Source organism: Theobroma cacao, chromosome 2 (assembly GCF_000208745.1).
Source record: "Theobroma cacao cultivar B97-61/B2 chromosome 2, Criollo_cocoa_genome_V2, whole genome shotgun sequence".
NCBI lineage: Eukaryota > Viridiplantae > Streptophyta > Magnoliopsida > Malvales > Malvaceae > Theobroma > Theobroma cacao.
Window position 1 is genome coordinate 4,000,255 of NC_030851.1, and position 14,016 is coordinate 4,014,270.

At 36.1% G+C, this 14,016-nt stretch overlaps 2 protein-coding genes across 4 annotated transcripts; one reads left to right on the forward strand and one right to left on the reverse strand.

Annotated features, from left to right (window-relative positions):
- On the reverse strand, window positions 27-5,134 carry LOC18607740 (phosphatidylinositol/phosphatidylcholine transfer protein SFH3). 3 transcript variants are annotated; one of them, XM_007042059.2, is made up of 15 exons: window positions 4,943-5,134; window positions 4,454-4,616; window positions 3,693-3,954; window positions 3,245-3,344; window positions 2,821-3,087; window positions 2,627-2,704; window positions 2,412-2,513; window positions 2,276-2,325; window positions 2,043-2,142; window positions 1,874-1,945; window positions 1,672-1,755; window positions 1,335-1,458; window positions 812-1,191; window positions 580-657; window positions 27-472 (listed from the first exon to the last, which is right to left on the reverse strand). In XM_007042059.2, the coding sequence occupies exons 2-15, from the start codon at window positions 4,497-4,499 to the stop codon at window positions 455-457; spliced, it is 1,761 nt and encodes a 586-aa protein (XP_007042121.1). In that variant the 5' UTR covers window positions 4,500-4,616; window positions 4,943-5,134; the 3' UTR covers window positions 27-454. The 3 variants fall into 3 exon arrangements, with proteins under 3 accessions (XP_007042121.1, XP_017971036.1, XP_017971035.1); XM_018115547.1 differs by lacking the exon at window positions 4,943-5,134 and adding an exon at window positions 4,774-4,907 and having other exon boundaries at window positions 3,693-3,933; XM_018115546.1 differs by lacking the exon at window positions 4,943-5,134 and adding an exon at window positions 4,774-4,907.
- LOC18607741 (diaminopimelate decarboxylase 2, chloroplastic) lies at window positions 7,322-12,286 on the forward strand. Its single transcript, XM_007042060.2, has 8 exons — window positions 7,322-7,885; window positions 8,538-8,712; window positions 9,437-9,586; window positions 9,907-10,068; window positions 10,457-10,642; window positions 11,166-11,288; window positions 11,367-11,456; window positions 11,702-12,286. Exons 1-8 carry the CDS (start codon window positions 7,389-7,391, stop codon window positions 11,780-11,782), a joined length of 1,464 nt encoding a protein of 487 aa, XP_007042122.2. The 5' UTR covers window positions 7,322-7,388; the 3' UTR covers window positions 11,783-12,286.

The window sequence follows — 14,016 nt, forward strand, 5'->3', positions numbered from 1 at the left end:
ATGGAAAATAAAAAGAAGGAATGATATTAAAAAGATGAACTGCATTAGCAGATTATACTTACACGTGCAACATGCCTTAGGAGGTAGTAATCTTGGTGGTAGTGGTATAATTACTTCCTGATGTTAGAAGCCTAGACACTAGGATCTGGTCAGCAGAAACTTGAGAAAGGGACTGATTTGATCGGAAACATCTCCAATCTTTTCTCTGTAGCCAAGATTTCTACTGTTCTTTTCTTCAATCTTATTGCCACATTTTTAACTTTTTCAGAACATTACAACCAAAGCCAGCCAAGACCTCCACTTCTCTAAATTTATTCAACATATACACAAAAAAGGCCAAACTCCATAATTTATAGGGTCTTGGAATCGAATACTTTTACAAAGCAAAACAATGTTCAAAAGAAATTCGTCTGTGGGGCTGAATATGACCAACGCCACCCATGTCAAGTTCGCCTTACCAGCGGAATGGATTCTGCAAACACAATCCAAGGAAATGAGTTGTGAAAAGCACCTCTATATATAACTATAGTTTGCATGATCTTAACTAATGAAGCAGAGTATAAAATGTTGATAACTTACAAACTTCTTCTTTTTCTTCTTCTTGTTGTCGATGTAGGTTTGAAGCTCCTGCTGTTTACTAAGGGCTTCCTCAAGTGCCTGCATAAGCAAGGAAGGAAACAAACAACTAAGAACTTTTATACTCTTGGGTTTCCTAGTTGTGCAAAATCTTTTATACTTAAAGCATCTAGCTATCTGTTTCGAGGGTTCTTCAGGATTTGAGTTCCAAGATAACCAAGCTGGACGTATGTACCTTCTTAGCTGCGGATAGCTCTTCTTCCAGGGTGCAGACCCTGCTTAAAGCAGCATTCAGCATCTCCTCTTTCTCGGGTGGCATGACTGCTGGTTTCCTGATGAGAACACTCACCTTCTCTTCCAACTCAGCCATACGCTTCATCATGGAAAAGTAGTCAGCGCTAGTGATAGGTGGCAACTGACGGGTATGGCCTGCGATCATTGGATTAGCATAGTAAACTTGTCCACCGTACAAGGCAGCTTCACTTAGTTTCCGGGGCATGTTGCGGGACAGGCGAACCATGGTTACTACACCCATAACGAAGGCCATGATTCCTCCAAAAATGTTGGTGCTCATTGCTTCAGTAACCCTGCTATCATCCTTCACAGGGTAACAATCTGCAGTTTTAGGCGGGAAAAGTGGATAAATGAATGGTGCTATTTCATATTCTTAAACTCAAGATCATTTCTCTGAATGTAAATCAACTTCAAAGATTAGATTCATCTACTCAAGGAATAAGCCCTTTAGCAACAATATCTACCTTCGGACGTGGCAAATTTGTTATCTCCCACTGATTTAGGCCAGGAAGCATCTACACCCTTGTCAACCATGGGAATAAATTTTTCATAGGCATAGGAATTCTGGCACTTTTTCTTGATAGGAGACTGAAATATGTGACGACAAAGTACTTGCTTAACAAGTGGGATTAAAATTGACAGAGAAAGTGAAAAGCAGAAACTGCAATCTGTCCTGTTAAAATAGTTGCTAGTTCACAACTCCTAGTTTGAAAAATTTATAATCGACTATGTATTTAGCTGCATGAATCATGATCTATCTCGATGCAGGCTTTGGCATGGCATGATATTGAGAAAACTTACTTCAGGAACAGGAGATAATGGTGGATTCTCTGCATGCCATTCTGCAGTGTCCATAGCTGGTTCTGCGTCAAAGGAATGCCTCCTCTTCATGTCCAGAACATCAAAGAAAAGGTTAGGCTTGTAATTTATAGAGACTAGATATTGAGGCCTGGGATAATTTGTGAAAATTGAAATGGACAGAGCCATGGCTAGGAGTAACTACCTCTCGGCATGCTTTCTCCTCAACGCCCGAAATATTTCTCCTTGTGCACTTAGCCTCGCCATTTTGAACCATCTAGCTCATCAAAATGAAGTACTCCATCAATTTATAATTCCAAGAATAATGAAAAATAGATATTACACTAAACATCAATCAATCATTAGGTGAACACCTTCAATATTTCAGGATCCTTCCATGGACCCTTGTCAGAAGTCATGCAGCCGCCTTTGTCAGCACAATTACAGGTACCGCCCAAAAACTCTGGCAGCTCACTGTTGAAAAAAAAAAAATGTTTGAACATCATTATGAGAAACTCTTCCCCACCAAAAACTGATAAGACATTAGGCAGGTTAGCTTTGGTCGACAGAAACAGGAATGGATTCGATTGGTCAAGAAGGCACTCACTTAGCATCAATTACTTCAAGCAATTTGCTCTGGTATTTGTTACCCAAAACCTGGTGAATATAGCATAAAGTTGTTTAGCAAAATTTTTGGTATCACAATCTGATCTTGTTCAGGTAAATTAGTGATTCTTACTTACATGGATTTTTGCAGTGGTCTTTGGGTCAAGGAACGATTTAACTGTGCTCCATAAGAGCCTAAATCCAGAGCCAGCATTGATGATAAACATGCGGTTCAGAGTCTACAATATAGAAATATTCAATTAGCTTCATCTTGACTGAAAAAACTTCATGCTAGAAGTAGACCAAGAATCTCAGGGACACATTAGTTTGATCTTATGGAGTTAATGAATACCTCAGGATAGTTGTCACCATCAATTTTCTGAAGGCGCTGGAGGAGCTCTCTTGCAGCCTTGTTGAAGCTTTTAAGCCCCTGAAAGTTCATTCATGGTGTAAGAATTGAAAGTGAAATTAAACAAAATATGGAGAAAAAAGTATGAAATTCGCTCTATCTGAGTACATAAGCAGCAAATCTGAAGTCTCACATACCACTCCTTCTACATCCAATATGGTTGTGCTTTGACTGATGTGCTTTTTTGCTGCAATTGATGCAGCAGGAAACTTAATAGCAAAGGTTTTCTCAAACTCTTTTACGTGGTACTTCAGATAGCGGTCTATTGTTGTTACTTGAGTCAGCTTGTTAGCGTCAACTTGACCCACTCTTTCAATATATACAGGTCGTCCATCCTTGTCAACTCCATGATATCCTTGTGGGTAGTACTTAACTACTTCACTGTATTCCTTGAAATCAAAGTCCTTAACAGAGAAATTGAAAGAAGAAAATTCAGATGCGTTTATGAGAGAGGCAAATTAGAGAAAGTTGCACTGTATTGTGTGCAATATGGAACCAGTCGTATTCAGTGTTTTTTTTTTCTTTTCCTTTTTTTTTTTGGTAACCAATAACATTATATACCTCCATGATTGTGTCAGCACCAAAATCCTTCCTCCATTGGAGCATATCAGCCCACATTTGCTTTGCTTTGTCAAGATCGAATTTCCTGGCCCTCAGAAATCTGTCATCAACTAATGAGTTAGTGACCTAGATTTTCATCCAAAGTTAGCATGCAGCAGAGTAATGTAACACCATTCACATTGAAATTGCTCCATTTAGGTTAATTACGAACATCAGCAGTAGCGTTCTATTTTGTCTTATTTGTGGAAACTACGTTCATCCTGCAGTTAAGTTCCTTGTAACTTCATATACAAAGTTGCTAGGAAAATGGAAATGAAAATCTGAATACAGCTTTTCTGTTGAATTCCCTAAAATCGTTTTCTATCATATGAACTTTGACTTTAAAGCTTGTGTATTAACTTTATTTTCTTTGTCCCGATTAGTGACTACTAGATGAAAAAATCGTCACCTTAGCATCATATGATGATCATCATGTTTAGCAGGTAGTAGTTCATCTAAGATAAGTGCTTGGCGGAATGCATCCACTGCCTGTAGCTCTTCAGCATCAAGGTTATCCTCTATAGCAGCAGACATAACTCTACTGTGTCTCCTGGTCTTCTTTTTAAGAGAATGCCTGAACTTGCTTGAGGCACTGATTGCCTTTTTCTTAAGAGACCCAAGCCTTGTCTTCCTCTCATCCTCAGAGTTTTCTACATCAGATTTTTCGAGACCTGTTAAAATTGGGCAAAGAAGAAGCACTTGCAAACTCAAACTTTTATCGAGAAAGTAAAAGGAAAAGAAAGAATTCGTGTTATCAGTCCTAAACATTTCTCATCTCCTTGAAAACAAGTAATGATGTAGAATTTTCAGTTTTTAAACTAAAGTGTTTACAATCTGTACTTGTACAAGTCCAGAACTTGAGATAATTACATGTTACAAAAGAGATAACTATGGCGGTGGATGATTCTTGATAGATGTAAATGATAAGATTAGTGCTCATCTCTATCCCTATAAGAGTCCTGAAACAATATAAATCCAAAAACAATATCCCATTGCAATTTGCCATTTTAAGGTAATTTTTTTTTTTCGAAGGGCATGAACATTTTATTGATAGAGCTGGCAAGGGGGTTGCCATGATTGAACCATAACCAATACCTCATATGCATCTAAAACATGAGTGTATAAATGAAAAAATGATTGGAAAAGCTGCAATATTTGTAGAAGACTCACCCGTTCGAGCTTGTCGTTCAAGAGGTAGAGACAAAGTGTCAGCCATGATTGAAATTTTTTGCAATACCGTTCAGCACCCGGGTAAAGATGGGGCAGCAGGTTCAAACACTTGCACTCATACAAAGATGTTCAAAACTATTGCCCTTGCCAATTAGGTTTACACCTATAATCACATCCAAACATCAAAATAAGCCATTGAAATCAAAGGAAATACGTCTTCCCAATGTTTTTAAGGATTAGAAACATGATATGGGTGCAAAGGGTTGTCATGTTTGCACATGTAAAGATCAAAACACATAACATCATGATCATATACCTACCAAAAAAAGGGAAAACAAGTATATGTATAAATGTACAATTGTAAGGGGTTGATGTCAAAATCAATGTCTATGGAGGCTCAAACAGATCAGAAGTTTGAACCATAGTTGAAGACCCAAGGACAGAAAATTGTTTGGGCAAGATGGAAGAGAAAGAGAAACATTATCTTACCATATGACAGGAAGTTGAGGGCTACTAGAGAGGAAGGGAGAGGTGTATATATCACCCGAATAAATCTCTCGTATAGGTGGCCCCTAGAACATGTCTATAAAAGCCAACAGGCCAGGGTTGACATTGACAGATTTAGTTCTTCAGGAGATAGATTCGTTTCAATGTTTACTAATCTTGACGAGGTCTAGAAAACCCTACAAAAACTTGTTTTGAGTTTCTGTTAAAAGGGTGGGCAGAGAGTTTGGCGATATGCAATGCCGCTCCATTCAAACCTTTTTGACAGTCTTGTATCTTAACTAACTCATCAACCGACTCCACCCTATTTCCCGGCCGAATTTGCTAGCTACTTCATTTCTTTAAGTAAAATATAATTCCTTGTCATGGTCATGCACCATGTCTATATTAAGCAAGCGTCAAGTGAAATACATATATTCACATCCCATTTTGAAAACCATTGATCAATACAGTTGAATCTGTTATCTGAGTAGAGTATATTATTCTACGAATTGTTCCCCTTCTTACCTTTTGGATTCTTCCGTCTTTCAAAGAACATTGAGATCCCCGAATTGGAGAATCGGCATGGAAATTTGGGTTTGTCATTGTCTCAATGAATAGCAGATACAACTTGGGTATTTGTTGTTAAGTTTCACACTTGTATGTCAATGGCTAGTTTCCAAATTTAAATCATCAATAATCCTTCTTCAACCATGTTATCCGCCATTGTTTTACCAGGACTGGGTAACTTCAATGGTGGGATCTTTCAAAAAAAAAAACAAAAAAATTCAGATGGTGGGGAAATATTTTAGATATAATTTTTTTTTTCTATTCTGTAAAATATTGATGATCACTATCATTGTATTATCCAGATTGAGTTGGTTGTTGAGGTTTGGAGGAGAAAAGTCAATTTGCTTAGTGATGCTCCACTAAGAAATGCTCATCTTCTTGCTCCTGCTAAGTTGCTAACCAGCATTTCTTTTTTCATTTTTCCTTATCATGCTTCTAAGCAATTGAGACATATCCATCCCAAGACAAATTAGAACACGAAAAGAAAAGCTAGCTTTGCAAAAGATTATGTCAACTTTACATTAATCTACTCAGAAAATCCACCAAGCCATGATCAAAGGACAGCCTCTTCTTCAGGTTTTTTGGTACATTTTCTTTGATCATCGTCAAGCACTAAGAGGCTACATGCAAGTCACGACTCCAATAATTTAATTTCAAAAACTTTGCCAACTGGCCAAAATTGATAAAGAAAAGGATTCACCAATGATTTGTTCTTGCTATGACAGATTCTTCTTTGCTAAAATTGTAGTGCTTATGCTATAATAAAGGGATATATTAGTTAACAAAAAAAAAAAAAACTAAACTAAACTCTGAGGTCCTTAGAAGTCAAATTTGGTTGGCCTACCCCTAACAATTTAAACAAATTCATACTATTTTATTTACATTTCCTCCATTTTTAACATAGCTGAGGGTTCAACTACTTAACTACCATATGATGCCTGGAAGTTAATGATGCTTTTTTTTGGCAGTTTGATTTGGTAGTAATTTAATTACTTGTAAATTGTTACTTATTCCACTTATAAAAGGATTATTAATTTTAATCTAAAACTTCTCTAAAAAATTCATAAAAAAAGCATAACGAGGAAGCCCAAAAGAAGTGCATGTATCTGTAAACACAAATTTTGTCAAAATTAAAAAATTCAGAATTTAATTAATGAAAAAACCTATTTATGAGTTATCATGATTTATCTCTTATTAAATTAAAATAATTTAGAGACAAATTCAAATAGACTTTAACCGTGGTACATGATTTGTTTTTGAAAATTTTTTAATTAGCTAATTTTTTATATATGGCATCTTGTAATTGGATAAAAAATCTATGGTATTCTCTAACGAAATGACTTAATTTTGATTTTTCTCTCTTCCAAAATTAGTGGTTGATAAAAAATAATTACTATATAAAATATGTTCAAATTAGTTGTTGTACTTTATGATTCACATCCATCTTATTGTAAATTTTTGTATTATCTTTTGTTAGAGAATGCAATTCAAATCATTTCACTTGATTAAATCAAAGCAAAGTCATAAACTTTCTTCTTTAAATATAAAACAAAAGAAAAAATCCTGCATTCTGTACTGAAATAAATAGTGCAGCCCAACCTTGGGTGCTATTGGGCCAATATTTAAGGCCTTAGGCCCAGTTCTAGGACACAAATGAGCTAGCTGAGCGGGCCCCAATTATATTTACAATTACAAAATCATTAAAACCCTAATTGCAATTAGGATAATTATGAGAAACTTTCTCTGATTAACGCTTCAGTTCAAATTTCCTTTTTTTGTCAACGGTAAACCTTTCTTTTCTACGTTATAAAAAAAGAACTGCCCTTTTACTCTTCTGTCTAAAAACAGTCAGCAAACGAACATCGCGTCACCTTCTCCATCAATGGCGGCGGCTACTCACCTTCTCTCTCACTCCCCATCTCTTCCCAAAACCCTAAACCACCCTTTAACCCAAAACCCGTTTTCAAAATTCCCCATTTTGCCCCTCAAACCATCACAAAATGTCTTCAAACGCCACTCCCTCTCCATCAAAGCTGTCCTATCCCAAAACCCTGCCAAAACCCTCACCCCCACTTTTCAACACTGCTTCACAAAATCCCCAGATGGGTTTCTCTACTGTGAGGATACCAAGGTTCAGGACATCATGGAAAAGGTTGAAAAGAGGCCGTTTTATTTGTATAGTAAGCCTCAGATTACTAGGAATGTGGAAGCTTATACAGAGGCTCTTGAAGGTTTGAAAAATTCGATTATCGGGTACGCGATCAAGGCGAATAATAATTTCAAGATTTTGCAGCATTTGAAGAAGTTGGGTTGCGGTGCTGTCCTTGTTAGTGGTAATGAACTCAAGTTAGCTCTTCGTGCCGGCTTCGATCCAACTAAGTAATTCTCACATTGACCCATGCTTGGTTATGTTTCTCATTTCGATTTGTTTATAACTTTATGTTTCTGTTAGCTACTTCACATTTGGATACAAAAGTAAATACATTTCCGGAGATGTACTAAAATACTTAATTTTTATGAATAACGAAATGCATTATTTTACTTTTATATTGAGCAATTATGTTTAAATGCGCTTTACATTTTAATCATTTGGTTTATTATTTATTGATTTCGCCATTGAATTTTTAGCAACTTTTTAGGAAGTAAAGAGCAAATAGTAATAAGAAGCAAGTAAAAGAAGCAGCATCCAAACAAAGCCTTAGTTATTCGTTTGTTTGCACCTCAGGGCCCTATTAGAGTAGGGTCCTAGGAGGGGTGATCTGGATATGGTCTCACTTCTTGGCAGTTTTGCATAAAGTAACTGCTTTGGAGATTTTAGGTATGCTCTTATGCTTCTCTGTGCTAGACTTTTTAATTATACTTGGTAATGCACCCATCATTACAATGCCGATTGATATTTAATGTATCGATCATGCTCAAAGATGTGCCAGGTCATGTTAAATTAGTTTTTGACTATTTGAGTAGGAATGATTTGGATGTTTTTGTTGTCTGTTTATTTAGTTTGATTTGGTGTTGATATCTAAATGTATAGGTGTATATTTAATGGGAATGGGAAGATCTTGGAGGATTTGATAATAGCTGCCCAGGAGGGTGTTTTTGTGAATGTTGATAGTGAATTTGATCTGGAGAATATTGTAGCAGCTGCAAGAATTGCTGGCAGGAAGGTTAATGTTTTGCTTCGGATAAACCCAGATGTGGATCCTCAGGTAATGCTATAGCCGTAGTGTTAAGTGTTAATTAACTGGAAATTGTAATGTATATGATTTGTAGTTCTTTATTTTATAACTAAGAAAATAACTTTTTAGAACTAAATTGATTAAACTTGGTTTTGAGTTTACCATAGCAAATATAGGTACATATAAATAACTTACTTTTTAGTATAGTTATTACTTCATGTCTCGTCCCTTAAAACCATGGACTTTAAATTATGATACAGGATTTTCTGATGGGAAATATTGGTTTATTGAAGTGCAATCAACAGAAACTTCATCCCATTCTTAGGACATCCAACCACCTTCTCAACCTCTACTATTTTGTCTCCATTTCCATGATGGCTCTTTTGCCAGTAAACCTCTTCATGTCTGCCTTTTTATTCAACCTTACCTGCTGGCATTTTTCTCTTGCACCAGTTTCATGTACCTCAAGAACTAGATTTTGTTCCTTAGCTTGAAATCCTCCTGCCTACTGCTCTCCATTCTCAACTTTCAAGTTGATGATCCATGATAGAAAGGTTAGTAGAGTTACTCAATACAATTGGTTTTTGGGAATGCAACTTAAACCTAGCTTTGAGGATTAACTTAATTCAAGGAGAAGACACTCTAGACACTAGAGAAAGCCATCAAAGACTTTAAGATTAAAGAGATATTAGGAGCACGTTTTTTATCTAAGTTCTATATTGATGTTTTTATTTACTTTGCTTTTACTCTGTAGGTCCATCCATATGTTGCTACTGGGAACAAGAACTCTAAATTTGGCATTAGGAATGAGAAGCTGCAGTGGTTTCTGGATGCTGTAAAGGCACACCCTAATGAGCTGAAGCTTGTGGGGGCCCATTGTCATCTTGGTTCAACCATTACCAAGGTATCTCAAGTTCTCAACAACACTATGTTTATTTGATCTAACTTTCTGCAAATTTAGATCTGGTACAACAGAAATATTGAGGGCAGGTTTCACAGTGGTTAGTCCAATACTTTTCTGATGACCTAGTTGACTGATGCTAGATCAACCAGTACTTGTTGTTTGTTTCACAAGTTGTTTCCAAGATTCTCCTATCAATCCTTCAATTTGGTTTATTTTTGTATTCATTAATATGTTTGTCTTAATCTAGTAGACAAATTGCACATCAATGCTATTGCGCCTCACACCTGTTCTAATTTGAAGCCCTCGTGTAATGTGTTCAGGTTGATATATTCAGGGATGCTGCAGTTCTTATGGTCAACTATATCGATGGAATCCGTGCCCAAGGTTTCGAAGTTGATTATTTGAACATTGGAGGTGGTTTGGGGATAGATTACTACCATAGTGGTGCTGTCCTTCCCACGCCGAGAGATCTCATTGACACTGTGAGGCTCAGACTTCTGAATCCTGAATTGTTTTCATAACATTTGTGGCTTATTCATGCATGAATTATTTGGCTAGCTGGTGTGAGAAATAGGAGTGCAATAGTAGTCACACTTTGGCTGGAGCTGAAGGTGTTTACATAATGGTTTCTTAGTGCTTTACATGCTTCATTAGCTTGTATAAAGTTACTTCATGCCATAAATTAACCAGTGCTTCTTAAGTTTCAATTCATATGCTTTCTTGTATAAAATGTCTTTTATGTTTAAATAAAAAGGCTATAGTACTTACCATGGCCATCATCCTTGTTAGGCCATATATGAAGCATCAATAAACATATGTTAGGAGTTATAAGTTTGACTAATACTATTGTTTTGGCTGTGGTTGGTGTAGGTCAGAGAATTGGTCCTTTCAAGAAATCTTAATCTCATCATTGAACCTGGGAGATCACTCATTGCAAATACTTGCTGCTTAGTCAATCGTGTCACTGGAGTCAAAACCAATGGAACAAAAAATTTCGTTGTGATTGATGGCAGTATGGCTGAACTTATCCGTCCTAGTCTTTATGATGCTTACCAAGTAAGTATAAGTAAACCATGTCCATCATGCAGCGTATTGATCCTTGAGATGTAAGACCCCTCCCCCTCCGCCCCACCCCCAACCCTTTCTTAACTGTTGTTCAGTGTCAAACTGTTTGTTATCTACTTTACATTTTATTATCACTAGCATCTTTGTTATTGGAAAATGCTTGGCCTTGGAATGAAAACATTATCAGCTATCAAGTTCAATTTTTGATGAAACCATGCAAATACAGTCAAAGTAAATTAGCAATCAGTTTGAAGAATGCCTCAGTTCTAGTTTGTGTTGAGTGAACTTGTGCCAGAGTAGTTGATTCTCGGCTATCAATCTCACCACCTTCACCTCACCTCTATTTAACCTATGTTGCAATGCAGACCTATTTAGTTTCTGTTTTTTTGTATTTCTTAAACTTCCTAAATATGTGAATTGCTAATCACCCAAATCAAATTTTCATTGTGTTTTCTTAATGATAAAAATTTATATTCATACGGTCTCAATGGACCCAATTCATATTTGATTGCAGCATATAGAGCTGGTTTCTCCTGCACCTCCTGATGCAGAGGTTTCTACTTTTGATGTCGTTGGCCCTGTTTGTGAATCAGCAGATTTCTTGGGAAAGGAGAGAAAACTTCCAACCCCAGCTAAGGTATTGTGTTTTATCTATAATGGGACTGTTGGAGCATCAATTACTTTAGATGCATGATCAGGAGTTTTATTTTTGCAGGGAACTGGCCTAGTCGTGCATGATGCAGGTGCATACTGCATGAGCATGGCATCGACCTACAATCTCAAAATGCGCCCTCCTGAGTACTGGGTAACGAACTTTAACCTTGATTATGTTTATGGCAAGTTTGTTTTATATGTTGAGATCTTTATTCTTTAGTAGTGGTTATCTCATCAACATGATCTTCTTCTTAGCAACTAGTTTGTGTTAAATTTGTTTGTTAAATGAAAATCTCTGCATCATAAACACATGACTCACCAAACAACTTGCATTAGCAAACAATTGTTAATTTCTGTAGAAAAAGGTAAATGGGAATTTCAAACTAATGTTTTCAGGTTGAAGAAGATGGATCAGTGACTAAGATCCGGCATGGGGAGACATTCGAAGACCACATGCGGTTTTTTGAAGGTCTTTAAGTTAATTAAAACATAGAAGCCGGCCTGTTTGAGGCTTGAAATTGGATCTGGCTTTGCAATCGTCATGGATATATTATGTATTTGAATTTTCATTTAACCAGCTGCTGAAGACTTTTTGTGGTATGATTTTATTTTGCTAAGCCTAGATGAGGTGGTAGTATCAGGGAAGAGGAACTTGCACAAAGATTGAATAGATGAAATCAATGCCTCCTACCCCACACCGTGCGTGGCCCCCTGCTAGTAGAACTAATCTTTTGACTGGGTAACAGAGGAGTGTTCTGCTGGATAATTTTTGGCCGTTCCATCTTTCTATGTGAGGGTGACACCCAGTAGGTCCCTTCTTTTTAACCACAAGAAACAGAAGGATTAGATTTTCAAAGCGGAGATGGCCCCCATGAGTGTGGGGCTTGAGCTACTTGATTTTCATGATTCAAGTTAAGGCCTCATGGGATGCTGTAAACTAAGACATAAACCCACCACCTTTAACTTATGTTTTCTTCCAAATAGAAAGAATTGGATTGGGGTTTCCACTGTTTGATATTGTTGTCAGATGCCTTAACATCGTCAAAGCAGTGAAAGCTACATTTGTTGGTAGTGATGGCACACCTAACGCATCAAAAGACCAAATTGTCATTTGTGTTGAAATTATGCATTCAAACTATTGCCATCTTCCTCGGGCAAAAGATAAAATTGTTGCATCAAGCTGTCTCACAGGTTGATTATGGGTTAAAGTCGACAAACTTTCAAGGGGTAATACTCTGTATTTGCTTGGATCCAACTTCATCTGTTAATGGTGATGGTGATATCTCTACGCATGGTGGGTTTCAGTTTCACTGAGGTATAACAATAATGTTGGTGTCTTGCAGTCGGATTCTCAAATCCACCCACAAATGGCAGCAATGAGCATTTGATGACGTAAACATAAAAGATGGAGAAAAAAGAAACCGCTCTCAAGTGGACAGAAGAGTGTGGAATAAGTGGAGAGAAATCAGAGAGAAAATAATGATGGATCATGAGCCCACAAAAGATGTAATGTTTCTTTTTCCATTGGATTAGACGAGGAGGAAGCACAGACACTTGAATCCAAGCCACCAGTTGCATGCTTTTTAATAGACAGTGACCATTAGTTGACACACAATTAATGTTTTAGTTCGTTTGTCACTTCACAATTTCCTCAACTTTTTTTAAATTAAATATATTATTATTATTATAATAAATGCAAATAATTGGTAAAATTGTGGGACAGCACTTGCATCCCAGGATCCGTGCACAGATCAGAAAAAAGCATCAAACTCTCATTATTTGATCAGTGGAAAATAAAAAAAAAAAGAAAGAACAAACAAAGAGATGCCTTGGGAAATTTTTGTTTAAATGTGGCAAAGGAACAAACAGTGATGTTCGAGTCCTAGGTCTAAAATTATATGGAAACGTAAAGACCAAAGAGATGTCCCTATCAATTCTGTTTGGGAAAAACTATTTCTATTTCAGGGTCTGTTGTTGCTTGGCCATCGGGGCATGTTCCTCCTCCTCTTCCCCTAAGGTCCTTGACAGTTTTATAAGTATTATCAAATGGTTAAGATTATGCTAAATTATCCGAAATTAATCATTATACCTTATTAATCTCCATTCATAAATTAAAAATTATTTGTATAATCTATTGTTCATATACCATATGATTTTACAACCTGTCACTTTATTGAAACAATATTATGGATTTTCCTTGGAAGAAAGGTCCCTTTATTATACGATAATTCCAAGAGAAAGTTAGCTTTTCTAAGTTTCTAATATTAAATGCCGCCGAGGCATTTTATTTCCGTCATTATTGACAAAATACCATCGTCAGGATTCTCCTTGAAACCATCAAATTTTTTTTCTTTTTTTAATAAGATTTTATGCTGTCTGTATCAATTCACAAGGAAACTCTTTTTTTTTTTTTTAATTTAGATCATATCGAATTATATTTAATTTTATTTTTCTTCTTTGAAACATGATATATTGAAATATTCTCATCGTCTTTTGCGTTATTTGTTTTGTATTCCCTATGCATTTCAACACATAGAACTTGTTATTAAATAAATTTTTTTTATGCATATGTCGTAATACAATTAATTAAATATATTTTAAATGAATTTGGCATATTTAAGACATAAAATTTTTATATCTAAACTATGATGAAACAATTAAAATACAAAACACTTTTATTCTAAATCTAAATTCATTTAATTTTGTATTGT

Bases quoted from the DNA above. Each gene is read 5' to 3' on its own strand.
- LOC18607741 (XM_007042060.2), top strand. From the start codon at position 7,389: ATGGCGGCGGCTACTCACCTTCTCTCTCACTCCCCATCTCTTCCCAAA. The intron at 10,643-11,165 runs GTAAGTATAAGT...ATTTGATTGCAG, and splicing joins GTCTTTATGATGCTTACCAA to CATATAGAGCTGGTTTCTCC. The intron at 11,289-11,366 runs GTATTGTGTTTT...TTATTTTTGCAG, and splicing joins AACTTCCAACCCCAGCTAAG to GGAACTGGCCTAGTCGTGCA.
- LOC18607740 (XM_007042059.2), bottom strand. From the start codon at position 4,499: ATGGCTGACACTTTGTCTCTACCTCTTGAACGACAAGCTCGAACGG. The intron at 3,088-3,244 runs GTATATAATGTT...TTCTCTGTTAAG, and splicing joins GTGCTGACACAATCATGGAG to GACTTTGATTTCAAGGAATA. The intron at 658-811 runs GTACATACGTCC...TTGCTTATGCAG, and splicing joins AGCTATCCGCAGCTAAGAAG to GCACTTGAGGAAGCCCTTAG.